Below are 13,312 nucleotides of genomic sequence, written 5' to 3'. Positions count from 1 at the left end.
AGGCTGCAGCTATGATGCTTGAGCAGGTCCCAGAATGAGGTCACTGTTCTTGCATCTTCCTGCCTTCAGCTAAGCTTAGCGATTCTCACACTCTGGGACAACATGTGGAACCACTCTTTGAAACATACACTTACATGTCTGGGCTCAATTAACAGGCAGAGTCACTCCAAGCACAAGAGTCATAGTGGCCTCCAGTTACTAAAGCATTGTTTGTTCCCTGTCTGTCGCTATGGCAACACTCTTAAACAAAACTCTGCACATGCGCACCTGCTCTGTACATCATCAGCATGCTGTCCATTTAATGCTACAATGAATATGTAAATCAGGATCGACATTAAAGCTGCTTCTCTTTTTCATTCATATAGTTTTACTGTCCAGGTGTGTGCTGCAGTCACAGGTGTGGGGGTTCCCGACACAGTAGGTAAGCATCGGTTATGCGTTTCTTTGCATGTTTCATGAGGCGATAAAATGTTCAAATGTACAACTCACGTATCAACCTACACTATTCTCTTTTGTGGGAACTTTTCTCAAGAATGCATTTTTCATTACCATGTCACAATAAATGCATGACTTCGAAACCAGGCTTAAAAAAAACAAATATTTACCGAAATAAAAAAGCCATATATAGGACATGCTTACACACACAATCCACACCAGACCGTTCAGGTATGTTCGATTGTGTCAGCAAGCCTTACCGATCGGCAACTCTGGACTCTCAAGAGGATTGTGTAGGCTGCGCCATCATTGGTGGGTAAAGTCACAAGATTTTTTTTTGGGCATAGTTCTTTTTATTGTCATTTTATGCAACTTTTACATCATACAGGTACGACATGGGAGTCAGTACTCGACTATGTATGCTATTTCCTATTACAGTCTCATATAATGTGGCTCCAGACTTTTCTGCTTATTCTTAACAGTTGCTTTCCCCTTACCTCAAAAAGACAACGAGGGAGTCACCCTTCCCCTTAACCCCTTCCCCCGGCCCCCTCCCTATCCCAACATTCACTGAACAAACTTAAATTAACATAATCATAGCATTGCGGGTTACTCTGCCAGGGGAACTGATATTGAGTTCTACAATATGTGTTGGTGGACGGGGGTGAGAGAAAAGTCTCGGGGATGGAGTTCTAAGCAGGAGGTGACCGCTTTCTCCTGATGTATCTGTTAGAATTGAAAAAGATGTAATACCCTTGTCTGGAAGGGCCCCCATGTATATTCAAAATTCTTGGAGTCTTCTCAGAAGATATCACTTAGCCTCTCCATCGTAAGTGCCTGCCAGAGACGTGCATGCCACTGAGTGAGAGGCGGTGCCTCGGGCTTTCTCCAGGCTGCTGCCACCCCCATTTTTGCTGCTCGATACCCTTATCTGCTGTAGTCTGGTAATGTAGGGAATCCGTCCTGAGTCCTAATAATATGAAGGAAACAATTTCCGGTATGGGGTAGCCCATTATCTCTTTTATTTGGGCCAGTATCTCAGACCAAAAAGGGTGTATGTTGGGGCAATCCCACCAGATGTGTTGGAAATCACTAAGCAACCCGCAGCCCCTACAGCATAGGTCAGAGGTGTCGGGATAGCATTTTTTCAATTTCCTGGGATATAAATACCAGTCATATAGAAGTTTGTAATGTGCTTCTCTGAGACTAAGAGAGTAGTTATGTTTATGTGTATCCCTCCAGAAAGTCTGCCATTCTGCCACTGATATGTCATGTCCAAGGGCCCGCTCCCAGAATGCCATGTGTTGAGGCAATTGCCCTATTGTGGAGCATAGCAGAGGTGAATAAAGAAAGGAGATAATGCCCTTGGTACCATGGGTCATTTTTCACAAAGGCTTTGAGTTGCGTAAGATCCCTCGAGCAGGCCTCCCTCGTCTCTGGCTGCAGCGCCCAATGCCTAAGTTGCTGGTAGTGAAAGAATTCTTCTTTTGCTAAATTAAAATCTCGCTGGCAGTGTGCGATGGTGAGTATATCAGTGTTGTGGAATAAATGTGATAACATCAAGCACCACCCCTCCCACCATGCATCGGAGGGGCCCGGCATTAAGCCTGGCGGGAATGCTGGGTTAAAGTGAATAGGGGTGAAGGGAGTGGGAAATGTTGTCCATGGTGACTTCATTATGTACCTTGTCCCAAATCCTCAAAACTGTCCTTGTGGGAGTGCAAATATATACATTAGCTGGTCGATCTACTTTTGGTTTCCACAATAGGTCCCAGATGACTCTGCCTGTTGTTGCCCTATCCATAAGTAGCCAATGTTTGTCTGATACCCTTTGTGACCATTCCATGATAACGTGCAGCTGGCTGCCCTATAGTACATGTTGAAGTCTGGAAGACCCAACCCACTTTCCATCCTCAGACTCTGAAGTAATTTAGAGGGTATTCATGCCTGTTTGTTCTGCCAAATAAATTTGGTGACAGCCGTTTTAAGTTTGTCCAGAAATCCTGTTTCTAGTTCAATGGGTAAACTTTCAAGTAGATGGAGGAATCTGGGAAGTACCACCATTTAGATTGCATGTATTCTCCCCAACCAAGAGGAATAGAGCGGATCCATCTTTTAAAATCTTAGGTTAGCTTTTGTAGTAATAGTGGGTAGGTGGCCTGATTTAATTTAAATGAACAACGTCCTTTAGCATATGACAAAACTCGTCCCACACAAGCCCATCTCACAGGTGCGCCTGTGGGAAGAATCAGAGATTGTAGCTCCTTTTTTGCATTTTTAGCTATTTTTTAAAAGCTATTGGTCTGTGCTCTATGTGGATGTGTGCTATCCATTCCGGAGAGCCAAGTAAAGTTAAAGTCACCCATGCGGATCACCTCCCCCACTGCTAAGCCTCCCTATATGTGTAGCATCTTCATAAGTAAAAGGATTTGATTGGTACTTAGGGCATAGATCGATGCCACAGTGCACAATTTTCCACAAATACGCCACTTTACCATCACTATTCTACCATCTTTGACAGTTTTGTGGCTTTTTACTTGTAATTTCAGTGCAGAGTGGAACAGTATTGCAACCCTGTTATGTTTAGCGGACTTGGATGACTGAAATATTCATGGATAGGTCTTATGTTTGAGCCGGTGGGCCTCTGAGCATTTGAGGTGTGTCTCTTGTAGTGCGACTATGTCCCAGTGCTCATCTAACTGGTATTTCCACATTTTATGACGTTTAGCCGGAGCATTGAGACCTCGTACTATCCACGTAAGCGTCTGTATTGCCAAGGCATCGTTTGTAACCCTTTTGCTTATAGCTGCAATCGAAGCTTCCCTGCCTCCTCCATCCCCTTCACCCTGATCTCTTCCCCCCATGAACCCTCTTGCATTGTCTCCCTGCCGCACCATCAGTATTTGAGTCTCTCTAACTGGCAAGTACCTACAGGAAAAAAAGATAAAAAACAAGGAAGAATACCCCCTCACCCAACTGGTCAAACCTTCTGGAACAAAAGGTCCCAGATTGAACGGTGTATTCTTGATCATGATGTCCTGTGGGGCGACAAGTCCATTGTTGCTGCCTTGAATTCCATGTTTCTCCCATGAATTGGATCAAGGAACATGTTAACCTCCCTCTCGTACCCCATTTCAGAATCTGCTAAACCACAGACTTTGCCACTCTCTAGTGATCCTGTCACCCCGAAGAGGATGTCCCATGCCTGACCGAGGAAGACGAGGCACACTCCAGTGGAACCTCGAGCCCCTGGTGCCTCGGACCCTCCCTCAGAGTTCTGTTTTTGCGTGCCCCTGAGCGATGAGAGTCATCTGCCAAATGTCCTCTGTGACCTTCGCCATTGTTCATTTTCTTCTTTGCTGTTTAGGCAGTCTCTTAGTGAGCCAAGGCGCAGTCTATGATTTTTTCCCCTGCTACCGATCTTGCCTACTCAGGCCCCTCCGTAGCCCGATCATTCCTATTTGACTCCAGCCCAAGTATATTCATAGCCTCCTCTAGCTCCATAAAGTGATGCTGTCAGTTGCGATGTTCAAATGCTAGGCCAAAGGGAAAAGTCCATCTGTATCTCACTTTGTCCTGACACAGTTTGTCGGTCACCAGTCACTGGGCGGAACTGTTGGCTCCGTGCCAAGGTAGCCGGAGAGATGTCCTGAAAAAGCGAGCATGAGAAACTCTGGAAATTCACCTTGTCGATTTTCCTAGCCCCTTGCAGAATGGCCTCCTGTACTTTAAAAGAGTGTAGCTTGACTAGTACATCCCTTGGCCTCTGATTCTCTCCTGTGGGGGGACAACCCATCCTGTGCAATCTATCCATTTTAATCTTGAGAGTGTTAGAGCCCAGGACCTCGTTGAATAGCCATATTACAAACGACTCCAGGTCCACTCTTCCAGTTGTCAGAATTGGATGTTATCCCTTTGGAATCTATTTTCGATATCCTCCATTTTGATGAGTGCCAATTGTAGTTGCATTTTCAGGCTTTGTGTCATGTTCCTCTGCTGTTCCACATCCTGTGTGAATGCTTGGAGTTTATTCCATATCCAGGGTCCTGCTGCAAACAGAATCAATGTCCAGCCTCAAGGTGAGTAGTTTATCATTCAGGTCTGTTTTGAGCTTGTCAATAAACGTGGTTACATCAGATTTTATCTCCGCACATAGTTCTTTTTTTAAATCATGCAGCGAGGCCAAGAAGTCCTCTTTTGTTAGTGCCATGATCTCGTCTGCTCCTGCTAGTTGTCAGACAGTGGGTTCTTCTGAGGAGCCGAAGTAGTTGGAGGCCCTATTAATTTGCGTCTTTTTTGGTGGCATATGGATGGTCTCTGCTCCCGTCACTGGAATCAGGTGGGAACTGCTGTTAACAAAGCTACAGGGGGGGGCGGAGCCGGACCGGCGGCCAAGATGGTCGCCCGGGCTCCCGGCTCCGCCGGCTCTCCTCTCCCGCCGCCTGATTTCTTTGCCCGCCCCGCACAGCTCCGGAGCTCCCGTGTGCTGGAAGGAGCGCTGACCAGATGCGTTCGACCCCGAGCGCTTTCCGTGCCCCGAAAGCGGAGTTACGAACCTCCGTGCTTTTGGCCTACGTGAGACTTGCAGCCGGGATCCAGCATGACCACGCCGCCGCCAGCGAGAGCCATAACAACGGCCGCAGGGATCCAGGAGGTACCCGTCGACTACTAAGCAGGTCAGCCCGCCCCTGAGAACTTGGCTCCAGCGCTACCCCGTATATCGGGAGGGCAGAATACATGCTATTTCCCGGCGCTGGTTTGGTGTCTCCCCCCCCTTCTCCCCTTGATGGGCTTGCTCGTCCACTACCTGCCGCTGGCTACTTGGATGGAGCGCTGTTTGGCCTGCAATGTACTGCCTCCTCCCCGCAATTCGGCTACGTGGGGCTGGCTGCGGCGCTGTACCACCGTGGCGCTTTTTGGACTGTGGGGGCCCGAATGTGCTTCTCCGCCATGCAGTGGGACGAAGACACTAATGGGTAGTAACGTGGGGGTACTGACGACACCATTCCCTCTTTATCGGACACGGGGCGGGCGGCCCTGGCATTTGCTTAGGCGGCGTTCGGGTTGGGCATCCCCCCTGTGAGTAGTGCTTTAATATGGTGAGTCCACAGACGGCGTTGGAAGCGCGCACAGTGGATCGAGGGGAGTGGAGCGAATGCCCCCCGTGCGCTGAAAGGACGGAATGGAAACGGACTGCTACAGGGGGGGGCCCGGTGTCATCAGAATGGGGAGAACAATTTGTCGCAGATATTTTGGTTGCGAGACTTTGTTCATGTGGCCCCTGCTCGGCCTTTGTTGAACAGGTTTTGTGGTGGGACCCTGCTCAGTTTTCTCGGCGGCGTGGAAGAATGTTCACGCAAGTAGAACTCCTTGTATGCTTTTAATTGATTGCTTCTTCGACACCTGATTCCACGGATACGTCATTTAATTGGAGCGTCCACCGGCTATGTCTGATTCTTTTCCCTTTCGCTCGCCTTTCCTGATGTCGAGCTTTGAAACTGCGAAATGGCTGCCCTGGTTCTTCTACACATTGTTCTTTGGATTGCAGACGGTCAAAATGGCGGCGGATGCTCCTGACGGTGCAGTTACTCAGAACATTGCAAGGCTTTTCCTTTTGAGTTGATCTGCCCAATCACTGTGTTGTGCTACTTGCTTTCTCCCGCTTATAATGTTTGCAATATGTTTCTGACTCGGGACATCGAAGTGCATATACCTCAACGACACTCAGTTCCTTTGTTCTAGCACGGGGGGGTTTCCATTTTGCCTGGGTGGCTTGCGGGGTTGGGCTGCAACTGTGATATTGAATGTGCTTATGTCTTTGATATTTCATCATCCACTATGGTATTATTGCAGGGGTGCGAGGCGGCGGGAGGGAGAGGGGGCCGGGGACCTGTACTGGGGACCCTCCATGTTTTCTTTTCCCCTTTTGTGGGGTTTCTGTTCGTTTCTCTTTCATTTCCTTCTCTTAATTCGTGTGGAATATTGTCTCTTTCTCTCTTCTTCGTCTCTTTCTTCCTATATTTCGGGTTTAGGTACTCGGCGACAGGCACGCTGCTAGGGGGGTAGGCCGTAGCCATATGCAGGGGTGCAGGGTGGGGGAATGGGGGTAGGGTATTATTGTTTTTTGATTCACCTTTTTAGTTCTATGGCCATTATTTTACATGTTAATATCTTGGTTTTTCTTTCCTTTCTTCTTTTTTCTTCTCCTTTGCATGTGGGTCTGATTAGCGGTAATTCTCTGTGCGTTTTCCTAGCTCAGTAAAAGGGTTTATGTTTTTGATGCTCTAGGTCGTGGCGGACAGGTACTGTTTGGGTGGGGATATGTAATGTTTGTTGAATATCCTGATTTTACGTCCTGATACGAATATCCTGCCTATGATGGTCCTGCCGTGAATATCCTATTTCAGGTGTAACCCTAGCATTGGTGAGGTCTAACTGTGCGGCATCGGATCCTGCTTTCTCTTAATTTAAAAATAAAAAAAAACCTTCCTTAATCCTGTGACCATGTTCTACTACACTCTCCTGAGTTACGCATTGATACTGTGAGGTGTACTTTAGCACTGATCCTGCTCTGTATTGTTTGATTGCACCACCTCTGTACCTTTGTTCAACCGTGACGGTTGGTAGACTTTGTATGTAACTGTGAAATGTTAATAAAGGTTTACCACAAAAAAAAAAAAAACAAAGCTACAGGGGTTGCCTCACTATCCTCCAAGGCTGCTGGATTATCCCTGTGGACTCCTCATCTCGTGCCTGGTTAATCCTTCTTCTTTGTCTTTGGTCTCTTTGGGAGGTTCCGAAACCTGGCTTCTCCCCCTTGGCGCTGTCACCGGTGGAGCGCTAGTACATGGGTTATCACTGATATGTAGCTCTTGTTAGTTCACCCTTTAAGAAACAGTTGAGCTGCCTTTATTTTCGCTTCTTGATCCCAGTCCTCAAGTTGCTCCTTCCTCTACTTCATATTATCTGCCGCAAAAGAAATTGACACAGTTTGGTTTTACTTCTTTCCCCATAGACCTAAAGATAGTGTTAAGGCTTGCAAAACAATTTAACTTGATTGATGAGACCTATAGAGAAGATTTACATAATGGCTTAAGTACAAAGTTACATTAATATAACACATACTAAAGATAAACATAGTGATGCGCTAAAGAACATTTGGAAGAAAGAAGAGGATACATTTAGAAAGAAAATGGTTTACCCCAAACTAAGGTTAGATAGTCAACACAAATGAAAAATGTGCATTCGCAGAAGAAGAATACCCAAGCAAACTAGATATGTAGGTATTAGTAACACACATTTGAATTAACAGGAGGAACAAATGCTTTCTTGTGGCCTGCTGACTGGGAGGGTATCTGTTATCTAGATGTACTAATTTCTAAAAATTACCATGTACACGTTTTAGATGCCTTAACAATGACACCAGCACACAGACACAGATGCAGTACAGAAACTGGAGCTGAATTATTAAAACACTTATTTGAAACAATAATTACACCTTAAGGCAGTGGTTCCCAAACTTTTTTGACCCGTGGCTCCCTTGACCTAATCGGCAGTTGGCCGTGGCTCCCCACCGTTTATTTTTTTTACCCGTGGGCGGGATGTAAGCCCGACCTCGGGAGTACTTCCTGTTGTCTTCCGTAAAGTAATTGGGATGCAATGAAGGTATTATAATGATATTAGTAACAAAATATGCATGGAGGCGCCCTGGGACATGGTGGCGCCTGGATCAGCCACACTCCGTTTACCCGTCACTAGTTTCACCAGGGAGTGACAAACTCGCCCTGCTTGGGGGCCTTTTTCTCAGAGAAAACCATTTTTTTCTGCATGTGTTCGGGAGCCACCACCTCCTCCCAGGCCTCAAAACTGACCTCAAAGTTCGCCTCCTTCAAAGACACTTCCAAATGTAACTCACGCCCTCTCTATTATCTTAAGGAAGACCTTCCAGTACAGAAAATTATTTTCTCCATGACTATGGAAGTGCCTTCCCAATGTGTTCTTGTGCTCGAGTGTCTGCCATTTATTGCAGTATTATACCTCTACTTGTAGTTTGTACGTTTTTACAACTTGCACACATGTCACTTTTCCCCCCTTTAATGTACTTTTTGCTACCTCTTGTATTTTGTTTGCTCATATTATTGCCTCATGCAACTTAACTTTTGCAATTTGGTCACTTGTAATTTTCTCATGTATCATTACTGTTCCTATTGTGAAGCGCTCTGACATCTTCGGGCATTCCACGTAGGCCCACAAGTGCCTGACCTGTGCAGCACTTTCACGATAGCCATGTGAGGTTAAATTACATATAATGAGGCCCTGATTTTGAGCAGGGTGGCATAGGGTGGGGCACTTAATGCACCTGCAAATACTGGAAGATGAGGATTGGGTATTTACTGGAAGTGGTAAATACCTCCAAATTCTGAGCTCCACTCCATGAAGGTAGCATTAAAGCACCAGACTCTGTTGTTTTGCCTTTTTACCCGGAGTTTTTGCAAATACATTTTTTGAAACCCATCAGTGAAAAACTGCATGGGTGCAGTCATGCCTGCAAAATACAGATGTTTCATTTGTGTGTGCTTTGCTTTGTTCCCACCTGTCCTGTCAAGTCAAGTCAAGTCAGAGAATTTATATAGCGCACTACCTACCCAGAGGGTCTCAAGGCGCTTAGAAAGGGGAGGAGGATTACTTGTCAAATATCCACGTTTTAAGTTGCTTTCTGAATGCTAGGTGGTTCTGGGTGAGGCGAAGGTACGCGGGGAGTGAGTTCCATGTTTTAGCAGCCAGGTATGAGAAGGATCTGCCTCCCATGGTGGTCTTGTTGATGCGAGGTACAGTGGCGAGGGCTTGGTTGGAAGAACGTAGTTGGCGGGGGGGGGGTGTAGAAGGACAGTCGTGAGTTGAGGCATTCTGGTCCGATGTCGTAGAGTGATTTGTGTGCGTGAGTTAGTAGTCGGAAAGTGATTCTCTTATTGACGGGTAGCCAGTGGAGGTCTTTCAGGTGACCAGAGATGTGTATTTTGTTTGCTCATATTACTGCCTCATGTAACTTAACGTTTGGTTTTGTAATTTGGTCACTTGTAATTTTCACATTTATCATTACTGTTCCTATTGTGAAGCGCTCTGACACCTTCGGGCTTCCCACGTATAACTCCCTTCACACTATCTCTCACTGCAAAGCCGAGAACACACGGGTACAAGGAAGACAAGCTGGAAAAAACTTTGAAAAGCCACGGTTCTGATCATCTGGCTCGCTTTCAAAGCTTGGCATGAATCTCACGTTACCCGCAAAATCGAAGGGCTTTCAAGCGGAGCTCAGTGAAATCGCGCGCCACTGCACTTGCTACTGTTCAAACGATTGAAAAATTAAAAAGCATTGTGATGAGACATTCCTACATTCCTGCATTCGTCTGCGACACTTACTTACCGATTTGAACAGGGTCAGGCAAGGCACGGCAGGGCAGGGCACAACACACGGGTAAAAGGAAGACAAGCTGGAAAAATACTTTGAAAAGCCACTGTTCTGATCATCTGCATCTGACTTCCTGCATGGCGGCGCGGCGCCCCTGGCTGCTCATCACGGCGCACCAGGGCGCCGCGGCGCACACTTTGGGAACCACAGCCTTAAGGTGTCATATTAAATAGCAAAAAGATTAACTGTTATTGACAAAATGGCAACAAGCACTTCTGGTGCTTTTCTAGTTGTGAGCACTGAGTTGATTGCTATACGTTTAATGGTTTTGCAGGATCATCTAGCATTAGACATAGTGCTTGCAGAAATTGGCGGTGTTTGTAAAATGCTCAAATTAACCCATTGCTGCTCTAATATAACTGATGAAGGAAAATAGATTGAAGGTTTTGCAAAGAATATTTCCGATTTGTTACCTGAGTTAGAAGAATTGGAAACACTAGTTTTTAAAAAAAACTTTGGAAAGGGAGTTCGCACAAATGCTATCTCTTTATGATTTATTCATGACCTGTAGATTTATTTTATGCAAAAGAAGAGAAAAATAACTCAATATGAGATTTGAAAAAGAATTAGGATTAAACTATCTCATAATTGATGATTACATGAAATCATTGAAATTTCGAGGTCAGAAAAGGAAAACGCAAATTCAACAGAAGATGTAAGTGCTCTTTGAATGAACTCATCTGTGAAATGAAATTAGCATGAGGGTCAAGGCAAACTTCTGATGGGGGGTTGTAAAATGTGAAATTTTGAATTAAAAAAGAATTAACAAATCTGAAAATGTCTTAATTACTTACCCGTAATTGCGTTTCTCTAAGTCCTATTCCATTGACAGCCGCCCTTCCATGTGAGGCCTCCCACCTCCCTAGACTCCAATCCCACGAGATCTAAAATAAATAAAAGCTACTCCCCTCCTCACAATTCCTGTTCATAACAAGCTTGTATTGGCATTTTATATAGCGCACTACTTACCCGAAGGGTCCCAAGGCGCTTCGACCGCTGCGAAACCCTTCCTGGCTTCCCTGAGAGATGGTCCCTTAATGGGTATCTCCAGGGTGAGACCAGGCCTCCCCGGCAGTCTGGTGGGGCCGTTAGTGAAGATGAGGCAAGCTAATGCCCAGAGTTGCCGAGTGTGATCGCTGATCAGAGTGGGCACCGAGGCGAGAGAATTATCGAGTCCGCTGACCCTGGTCCAGAAACCTGCCGCGCCGGGAATCGAACCCTGGTCCCGGGCCGTCCTCTGCTCTCGGGTCTGCCGCCTCTAACCAGTGAGCCACACTACTTCAACCAACACCCATGTCAGTTCTATCATAGGGAGGGTGGGTGGGATCTTGGCTGCAAGCAAGGAAATAGGACTCAGAGTAATGTAATTATCAATAAGTAATTAGGACATTACCTCCTCATCCATTCCTTCACTTTCAGCCCCTTCATGTGAGATGTAGCAAGCAAAAAATTCAGACAACTGACAATGTCTGCTGACCACACAAATCAATGGAGACACACCACACCAGGACACCTTCTATTTCAGCATAGAGGAGAGAACCAGATGACCAAACACCTCAGTGACATACTGTATCTCAGAAAGACGATAATGTTTGAGCAGGCAATGTGGAAAGAGCCCAGGGTGCTGCCTGGCAAAGTTCCCCAATGGAAGCTCCTCATAGCACCACCAACATTGAGGTGATACATGGGGCAGACCTTCACTGAAAAGGTGGAACCAGGCCATGAACCCCAGAGGCCATAGAAACCGACCTCCCAATCCAGCAGCACCAAGTAAAATCTGCTGACTTCACACCCCACCTGGTTGGAAGCAAATGTCATAAACCATGACTACCTAGCAAAAGGGCAGAACCCTTAGCAAGGAGACCAAAACAGCCCACCTGACAAAAAGGCAGTACGCAACCTCTCATCCTCCATCGATCCTGGTGAAGGCCAAAATCCTGTCAAAACACAACTTGCCGGAAATGAAAAGAAGACATAACTGTCAGGAAAACCCAGCACAGTAACCAACACCAATGTCAGGAAATGCCAAGCAAAATGGAAACATAGAGTACTAAACCTCCAACTCCCCAAGCCTTCTGGCCCACAAAAACAAAATCCCCACAAAGAGCATCACAGGGGCAAGAAATTGCAAACCAATAACACCAAAGGCTCAAAAGGAGCAGACATCAAGTACTACAATACCACTGACAAGTCCAAAGAAGGTACAGACTTCACCGATCACAGGGGACAAATTTGACAAACACCTCCAAAAGCTGTGGCCCCAAACCACCCACCTCCAACAAAGCCTTCCATGGACCTCTAAATGCTTGGATTGCAGCCCACTCAACATGGTCAATGTCCAACCCAATGTAGAACCATCGATCAAGAATTCCATCACCAATTGTAAGGAAACACAAAGTAGAAGGATCAAGACCACTGACTCCATACCATTGGGAAAAATACCCCCAATGCTGGAGTATCCGAGCAACAAGGAGATCGCTCCTGGATGCCTGCAACATAGTCTGCAAAGATTTGGAAACTTCCTGGCCATAGACTCCCCCCTTTCAACCCCCAGGCCTTTAGACAGAGCTATCACCCCTCAGAAAGGGAAACTCCTGAGGGGCAGGAACCACAAGGAGAAGCTACTCTGGTGCCCCCAACATCATCAATAACAGGGGATACCTTTAGGCCCGAGGCCACTGGAAAGCCACCATAACAACTTCTGCTCACAAATGCCACACTTACAACAACAAAGGTCAATGAGCGGAAATTGAGGAGAGGCATACAAAAGACGCACTGGCCACTGACAGGATAGGGCATCGATCGCCACAGCCCGGACCCCCTGGCCTTGGCAGAGAGCCTCTGAACATGCACTTTGCTCCAGGAGGTAACAATATCCAACACCTACATCACCTACAGATGAGACAAATGAGCAAACACTCTCAGAGCCAGAGAAAAGTCGCCTGACAAGGAAATATCCATGTTAAGCAAATCTGCCATCATGTTTGCTGTCCCCAGAATGTGTCTGGCTCTCAGAGAAAATCAGAGACAACTGAGCCCATTCCAACACCCTGTGAACCACTGAGCCAAGACTCCAGGCCCGAGACACTCCCCAGTTTGTTCACAAAAGTAGACACAGAGACATAGTCTGTCCCTATCAGCACTGCCATCTCCAGCAAATGGGCATGAACACTAGAAGAGCCCTCTTTATGGCCCTGAATTGTCTCCAATTTGAGGTGAAAATTTGCAAAACGCACCAGACAACTATATTAACGGTTACATTTCCCTTTAAGAAATAGAAGACTTAGAAACTGCTGAATCATGTACAAATGTATTTGATAGCTTTACCTTAATGTGACTTGCTTAGAATTTTCGTCCTAACTTCTGAATGTTCTAGTTTTATATTGAATTATCTTTCCTAAGCAAATT

The 13,312-nt window shown here is 46.2% G+C and overlaps 1 protein-coding gene across 1 annotated transcript in view; it reads left to right on the top strand.

Moving 5' to 3' along the window:
- Nucleotides 1-13,312, top strand: part of ITGA8 (integrin subunit alpha 8) — a 721,129-nt gene that overhangs the window by 435,676 nt on the left and 272,141 nt on the right. The window contains exon 16 of the mRNA XM_086941818.1: nucleotides 366-421. Coding sequence (XP_086797944.1) covers nucleotides 366-421 — 56 coding nt within the window. The remainder of the gene's footprint in view (nucleotides 1-365; nucleotides 422-13,312) is intronic.

This window comes from Lissotriton vulgaris, chromosome 10, assembly GCF_964263255.1.
Source record: "Lissotriton vulgaris chromosome 10, aLisVul1.2, whole genome shotgun sequence".
Taxonomy (NCBI): domain Eukaryota; kingdom Metazoa; phylum Chordata; class Amphibia; order Caudata; family Salamandridae; genus Lissotriton; species Lissotriton vulgaris.
Note: the sequence above shows the minus strand (reverse complement) of the source record. Positions and strands in the feature narration are given on the sequence as shown.